The 8,556-nt window shown below is 35.8% G+C and overlaps 1 protein-coding gene across 1 annotated transcript; it reads right to left on the reverse strand.

Moving 5' to 3' along the window:
• Positions 1 to 527: 527 nt before the first annotated feature.
• Positions 528 to 2,357, reverse strand: LOC139960691 (urotensin-2 receptor-like). Its single transcript, XM_071959252.1, has one exon. It carries the CDS (start codon positions 1,782 to 1,784, stop codon positions 777 to 779), a length of 1,008 nt encoding a protein of 335 aa, XP_071815353.1. The 5' UTR covers positions 1,785 to 2,357; the 3' UTR covers positions 528 to 776.
• Positions 2,358 to 8,556: the final 6,199 nt, after the last annotated feature.

Here is an 8,556-nt window from a genome sequence, read left to right on the forward strand (position 1 = left end):
AAAAGGCAGTTTACAGACTTAAACCGCTCAGTGAATGTTATAAACACATTTATCTCAATAATAATAATAATATTAAACTGGGCACAAAAAAAAACAACATATATATGATATGTAAGTCAACTTGTTATGGTGCCTTGCCATATTTCTGTCATACCAAACAGCTATCTGATTAAAACTGTCCAATAGAATATATTTTGGTAAGGAATGAAATAGAAGCTCAGACGTAAACGCGTGTAAGCATAATGTATAGGCACAACATGTTAAAGGAGTTAATAGAAAGAAATGTACGAGACCAAAAGGCAACTATGTAGTAGCAGCGATTTCACTGTAAAGATTCCCTGCACTGTAGAGTGACTATATATATATATATATATATATATATATATATATATATATATATATATATATATATATATATATATATATATATATATATATAAATATATGTATAAATATATATATATATAAATATATATATATATATATATACTTATACATATATTTATACATACATAGAAAGAATCACACCTATTTACGATACTATTACATTAACGTGAGAGGCCTTGAACAAGACTGCAAACCTTCAACATTTTGTTAGACTCCTTCAATAAAAAAGGAAAATAAATTCTACATTCAATGATCACACGTGCTCGAAAAATTAATAGTGCTTCATTCTCTTCCTACTTTGTTATTTTTTTATAACTTCAACGCAATTAATACCATTCTCGGATCTAGTTTCCTTTCGCGCCATATACTCTTTGTTGCTGCGGGCTCGCTTAATCAAAATGGCGTAGTCGTATCGATGCGGTGTCATGACGACGCCGATCTCGTCTCGATTTTCGCCAGACATTATACTTTCTAGGTAACAATGTGTAAAGGAATGGATTAATACAACTGTTCAGATACGAAAGGATAAGCGTGATTAATCCCATGACGTTGTTTTGATCAAACGTACTACAATGATCATAAAGTAACATCATCTGATAGATCCAAAATGGCGTAAAGCACAGCCAATAAACGCCAACGATCAATATCACTATGGAAACAACGCCTCGTTTAGATCTCGATGCCACTGCACTGCTGTTGTGCTTCGGTCCCACTTTCACGAAATGAATACAGATCAGGAAATACGTTAAGATCATCCCGAACGATGGTATCGCAAACACGACCCAGAAGACGCCGGTGATGTAATGCCGGTGAGACTCGAAGCCTCGTGACCACATGCAAGACTCGCCGCCGTCGGTGCCAGCGACGTCGCGCAGTTCCATCATCACCGTAAATGGTGAGGCTAAGAAGAGTCCCGAAAACCAGATGACCACACACACCACTCGAGCGTAACACCAGCTCCTGTATCGATTAATAACCATCGGATTCACAAGAGCGAGATACCTTTCTAAACTGAGAACTCCTAACACGTAGACACTGACGTGCATGGTCACGATATCAATCGCTGGAATCAGTTTACAACCGAAATGACCAAATATCCATCCTTTTCTGTTAAAATTAGTCACCGTGAAGAACAGGCTCGTGAAGACGTATAAGGCATCTGCAAGAGCCAGATGAAAGATGTACGTATTCATAGTAAAGACTGCTTTAGATAAAGTCGGATTAAACGATAAATAAATGACAACTGTATTGCCGCACATCCCAACGATGAAGACGCACAAGAAACCAGTTACGAGGCCGATGTTAAAATAGGTATGATTTGGATCCGATTGGTAACTATTGACATCCTGGTTTGTATGAATATTTCCGCAAGGGTCGGTTTCATTGAAAGCCAACATCTTGCCTCCTTCGAAGACTATAGGATAATATTTCGAGTAGTTCAAGTGTTGCTATGTACGTACTCGTAATATAAGTCACGAACCAAACAATTTAGTCCCAATCAAATTGTCATTTTCCTCTCTCCGTCTTTTCCGTTGGCGCTGTTAGAGAACAGAGTAGGAATCTTGTTTTTTATGTGATGTTGACGCAAAGTTTATGAAGGAGAAGAGCTGAGACAATCTATAACTCCAAAAGAGCGTCTCCACGTTTTGTTTTTCATTTTCGCCAGAATCATGAAGATCCCTCAATTATTGAACAGTACTGTTTTCCTTGACCATGTAAAATATTCACGGGAGCTTGTCAATGCGGTTATCTGATGTAAACTACTTCATCACTAGCAAGAAACAACAGGAAAAAATTAAGTTACTAATGGCCATAATACTCTATGGATCAGTCGAAAGTGCTCTCCTGTTGTTCCGTGTGTCTATATAGTTTGAAATGCATACGCACGCACGAGAACCGCCTCGTCAGGGCGTCAATATTAATCATAATTTAATTTCTGTCGGTGGAGCTATGCGAGTAGGTTAACATGTCATGTTTACAATTATGGAAAGGATAGTTTACGAGGGTTGAAATTGTAACGTTTACGCAACAAGAGACTGTCGAAGTTTTGGTAAACTTGTAATAGGTCACGAACAAAATAAAAATGTAAAAAATAAAAAGTAAAAATCTTCTTAATTTAGGCCATATTTTCATTATTCAACGTTTGTCGTAAAGTATACAAAAAAGGGGTCATTTTTTTGAGTGTAAGCAATTATATATATATATATAGGTCTATATATATATAGGTCTATATATATATATAGGTCTATATATAGGTATATATATATATATATACAGGTGACAAACGCCTACAGTGGAATTACGGAAATCCTTACCGGTTTCGAACCTCTGGACATACAATCAGCGTCCATAGCCTAGTGGTTAGGTGTCCGCGTACAGAGCGGAAAGTCCGTGGTTCGAATCCCGGTGGAGCTGAAAGTTTTTTCACTGTTCTTGATTTTCCAACTCATTACGATTTTCATTTATATATATATATATATATATATATATATATATATATATTTCGGTTTCAGTTTTAAAACTTTGTTATATATTTGTTTAAGGTTTCTCCAAGTCACACGTGATGTAATGACGTCATGTCCTCAATTCGGGCCTTAATGCTAATAAATTGTTTCTTTAAATTCAATAACTCATCCAAAACATATTGTTTTAATGAGATTTTTATATTTATCTTTAAACAACAGTACATCTTTGTATGACAATGAAGAGCATTTCACCATATCAAATTTGTCATATGTGACTCTAGATATGTATTGTTTTATTTTTTATTATTATTATTATCCTAAAGAGTTTTACTGATTACTGCTCTGTGTATTAGACTTAATAATTCAGTCACTTTAATCGACGAGTTGAAAGAGTCATTTCCACACAAAAAAAACTACACTGGCTATATAGAGGCGGCGGAAGAGGTTTCGATCTGGATGGCCAACATATTGAACGCCAGTGCTACATATTATCTTGCTTTGAGGTGAAAAACCAAAAAGTTATCTCAAAACATTTCGACAGAATTGATTCTGGCATTACCCTCTTGTTTTGTAATACAAAAGGCCACCTCTTTCTTAAGAAATCATAAAAGGGTACGTTATCTTACGAAAGAAACAGGGAATCGTTATTTTAAATTATTTGAAAATGGGCACTTAATTTTAGTTTTTTTTCTTCATAAACCAAGGTAGGCACGTGCCCCTGGGCAACTGCCTCCATTACCCCTGCCACAATGTAACGGTTAATCTCCATACAATGCAGTGAACTGAAATAATGAAAGAAAAATAACCATATTAGATAATTAGATAAAATAACTATTTAGATCAAAATAACCCCTATTAGATATCTGAGTAAATAGTATAGGTTTATCAAGTCGGCAGGTTTATTTAATAACTGAATTTTCAGTAATACAACGAAACAGATTAAAATTAAGTCACATGACAGGAAGAAGAAGAACAAATACAACATTTCCATTAAACAATATTTTCAACGAATACTAAGCATGAAAGTAACATTGTGTTATGTCAAAATAACATGTCATAAATATATAGCGTTTTTTGTCCCATTAGGCGTCCCTTGTGTCCGCAGTCGAGCATATGAAGATACGCAAGTAATCAACATTAATATTATCTACAACAACCAAAAAACGGGGGAGAAATGATACTAGTTTTAATGACAGGAAGAGAGTTGAAAGCTTTCGGCCGCCACTTGGGGATCGAATAATGATAAACATACATAGCCTACAGCATGATTAATGTGCGACAGACAATGAACACCACCCGAGTGCATTATCATCTATCGCATTAATATCATTCCTGTCGCAAATGGCGATAAATGTTTAGTAATTAACGTTATATACGGTGCCAACGGCTAGCAGAGGCAAAATTAATTCTCTGGTTTATGCATCTATCGTAGTACATTAATATTAATTCAAAATGAATGTTTTACCTTCTCTGCAGTTCCCTTTTTTCTTTCCATTCGAAAGATGGAGAGGAGATTTGAGAAGGTATAATTTAAAATAAAATAAAAAGAAAATTGCTAATTCTTTCTAACGTTTCATTAAACTTTTTTTTTAGAGGGGGTGGGTGGGGGGGGGTAATTTTATGAATGTCTAGGAGGTAATATCATTAAGGCAGACATGATGAAGACATTTCTGACAGTCATTGATTAACATTTTCTGCATTTTGATCAAAAATAATAATAGTTACAGATATTTCTTTCTCCAAAAATTGTTGCTGGTGGTCTTTTCTTGACAACCTATGGTATATTATTCATATGAATTACCACAAGTTTAGTATTCAAATCCAGATTGTTGTCAACTATTCTTATAATAGAGGCTTTTACCCGGCGTTTGGAGATAGCATCATAATTTGGTAACGGTTATAACAACAAGCTACATTGATTATGCAATTTGCGTTGGGTTGCAAGTCTATAGGCAGTGTTACCAAGCCTACGGTAGCTCTGGTATATCAAATTCAGCCCGACTATATATAATACAGCCGTGAAAGTTGAAACATATTCCGTCATTTTTCTATGTATCATGCTCTTGAGAGATTGAAATCTATTTAAAATTTCCTCCTCGGGTATATCTACATGTATTTTCTCACTTGCAAATATGTTATTGTTTCCATATTGCTATGCACAAGGGCTTTGAATTAAATGTTTTCAAATTCCCATTGGAAAGTTTGCTAAAGGTAACGCTCAGAGAAGAATTTGAAATTAATTTGGTTTGGTATTCCATCAACCTCAATTTACCTTACCATAATTTGAAAGGTTTGTGAAAATCATCCTCACGGAGACAAATATATTTTGATATAAATACAAAAATGTGCTTTATTTCAGTATATATATTTTGTGTGCATGCGTCTTGTACATTATGTGGCTGTTTTTTTATTATTATAGTAATTGTCTTCACGCTACTGTGTAGGTTGACTAAAAGACGTAGTTACAGCAGTAAAAACTATTGTTAATGAGGAAGAAATGAAGTTAACTTGAGACAGAATTATTTTAGTTTTGATATGTTATCGTCCAAAGGAACAACGGTAATAGTTTCTACAGGGTATCTTGGTTTTCAAAGGGATGCACACCTTTAAAATAATTATGATAAAAGTTTGGAGTGCTCCTTTAAGGCTACACTTGTGATGACGTCAGCTCTTTGGTGCAGTTCTAAATGTTAATCCATGATATTTACAAAATTCTAAACATTGTCAACCAATGTATGTCCTTTTAGTTTGTATGTATATGTGATCTTCCCGCAAGCAGGAACTCGCGAAAGAAGCCATGGAGGCTTATAGACTCGCAAGCTGACCGAAGCCAATATCTCGGCTTCATTTCAAAGTTTCATATCAAGAAAAATACAGCAACTTTCTGGTGATATTAAAAACCATTTGCCGGTGAGAAATTTGAACTACATTTTCAAACATGCTATGGAAGGCCATGGAAGTCTTATTGTCTCATTGAAAGTGTGCGTCGCATCCGAACTGACCAAATACACCCTATAGTCAAAGTCACTTAAATAGAATAAGCTTACCAGTCAGTGTAAATAACCAATTCTCAAAAATAAAAAAGCGTTATGGAAATACTATACTAGAATAGACAGCAGGGGTTTCTAACGGTCGGTCTAAGCAAAATTAATTTTGTGTCTAAAATCAACCTCCTTTAATTGAAGACAATTAAAGATAGGTTTGAGACAAGTGGATAGGTAATTAAGGGCTTTATCATTGGCTCAGATGACATTTGTTATTGAGGGTGGATTTGCTATATAGCCTCTAGAATCACGGCACAGGGAGTAGAGGGGGGGGGGGTGGCGGCATCTTGATAATTATGAAACAGGGTATATTGCTGTAGATCAAAATAAGTGTAGAAGTGTATCCTGCGAGTTGTTCATATATAAAAGTTTCTTTGGATTGCAAGCAAGTTCATACGCTCTTCGCGAGAATACAAATGACGTACTATAGAGGTATACTGTAGAGTCGGAGTCAACATAGCTATACAGGGATCAATGATATACAAGCCCTATTTAACGCGGAGAACAGATTGTTATATTATTGCCGTTCAGATGTGTGGAGTGTTAGCTCAGAAGTGGTTAACGCCGGTGCCTTCCAATCATAAGATCCCCGGTTCGAGTCACTCCAAGATTAATGTATGTCGTCCAGTTACAGAGTTGTTGACAATTGACAATGCATAATCATGGACGTTAAATATGAATCTAAGAGACTGACTTCGGTAAGCTTTCAGCTTTGATAAGCCAGTGAGGCTTCTTCACGAGTTCCTGCTTGCAGGAGGATCTAAAATACATACATGCTGACCAGGGTCACTCATGCATACGAATAAACGCCTCTTAAAGATTTTGCCACAATTTTTATCAATTTTCCATTCCTTCCAATGGATGGCCGATTCAACTAAAAGCCCCTCCGACCCCCCTCCCCATCCCCTCCCTCCCGCATGCACTATAGCACCATGGCTGCTGGTTTTGTCATTTTTAAAAACAACAGTTATGACAATCATTAATGAAAATGCTTTAGATATATGCCATAGGTAATCGTAGGTGATTCTTAGTAAATCCAAGATTTTTACTTTATTGGTCGATTCTAAGAAAAAAAGGGGGGTGTAACAAAAAGGAAGAAAAGTGAAGTATACCATTTTATGTAAATAAATAGGCTAGTCATGAGAAGGTCTTGCAATTAGAAGATCAAATCGGGATAAATCGGGATTCCAAAGTAGGGATTATAAAGCTCTACCTGTCGTGTACATTACACATGCCAAACATGCTTGCACTAGCAAGATATATCATATCTCTCCATTTTGTCTTCCTCTCCTTAACCCTCTAAACCTCTCCCTTTCCCCCTCCCTCTCCCTTTATTCTCAGTCTCCCCCCCCCCCCCGCTACCCTTTCCCCTCACCACTACAATATGCTAAAAATGTCGAATAGTGATCAGCGACAAGATTAAACTTAAACAAACATCTTACTGCAACTCTCAAAGCATGTTTCCTTTCTGAGCCTTCACCTCTCAAAGCATGTTTCCTTTCTAAGCCTTCATGACATTTAGATGTAAAAATTCAACGCTCCTCGATCGCTGCCTGGAAAAAGGTTGGAAGTTGGAGGTGCTTTAGAGAGATGTTAGCAATATTTGACTAAGAACTTAAAGTCGTGACCGATACCAATAAACTTTATGTATATCTCAGTACACCGACCGACACAGTGACGTGCGCAAAAGGGGGAGGAGGAGGAGGAGGAGGAGGAGGAGGAGGAGGAGGAGGAGGAGGAAGAGGAGGGGGAGGGGTCCATGCCATAAAACCATAGATAATCTACCATCTCCATACCATTGCCCCTATCCACCCCCTAAATACCCTCTCCACCAACCTCTCCAACACCTCGCCTACGTTTTCTTCTCCTTCTTGCCATGTAAAAGTAGCAGAAGTCATAACATGTATATTGAGAATATTATAGAAATAATGAAAAACTGCACGTAATAATATCCATTTGGAGATTTGGAGATTTGTAAAAATAACACACAATGTATATAACATCCCAGCTTGATAATAGCTCCAAAAAGAAGAATTAATGTAAGCCTCGTTATATATTATGTTACATTTGCCATGAAACTGTCAAACCTTCTGCAGGTAAAATTATTCCGTTTTGTCTTTTTAGCTTCTCGGCTGTTCAAATTAGTAAGATATTCATTGCTTTGTCAGTAGATGACTGATGACAACTTGACATCTCAGTTTTAGTTATCGGCATTTATGACACATTTGGCCCTCCTTATATAAAGGATCATATCACTATACGAGGTCAACGGCCGCACAATTATACTAAATAACATATTATTAGTCGCACGATCTGCCTTCCTTTCGCCTCAAATCGTGAACAGTCCCATTTCGCCAAAGACATTTAGACAGTCTTTGAAACATATATACACATATACATATACATATATATAAATATATATATATATATATATATGTGTATATATATATATATATAATATATATATATATATATACATATATATATATATATATATATATATATATATATATATATATATATGCGTGTGTGTGTGCCTGCAGTAGTCATATACAACCAGCTCACAGCAACTTTGAATAACATTTAAATTAATCAATAAGAATGTATTAAAATCAATGAAATGATGTTCTTTTATTTTCCTTTCTTATTATTATAGTTTG

This window comes from Apostichopus japonicus, chromosome 19 (assembly GCF_037975245.1).
Source record: "Apostichopus japonicus isolate 1M-3 chromosome 19, ASM3797524v1, whole genome shotgun sequence".
Lineage (NCBI taxonomy): Eukaryota > Metazoa > Echinodermata > Holothuroidea > Aspidochirotida > Stichopodidae > Apostichopus > Apostichopus japonicus.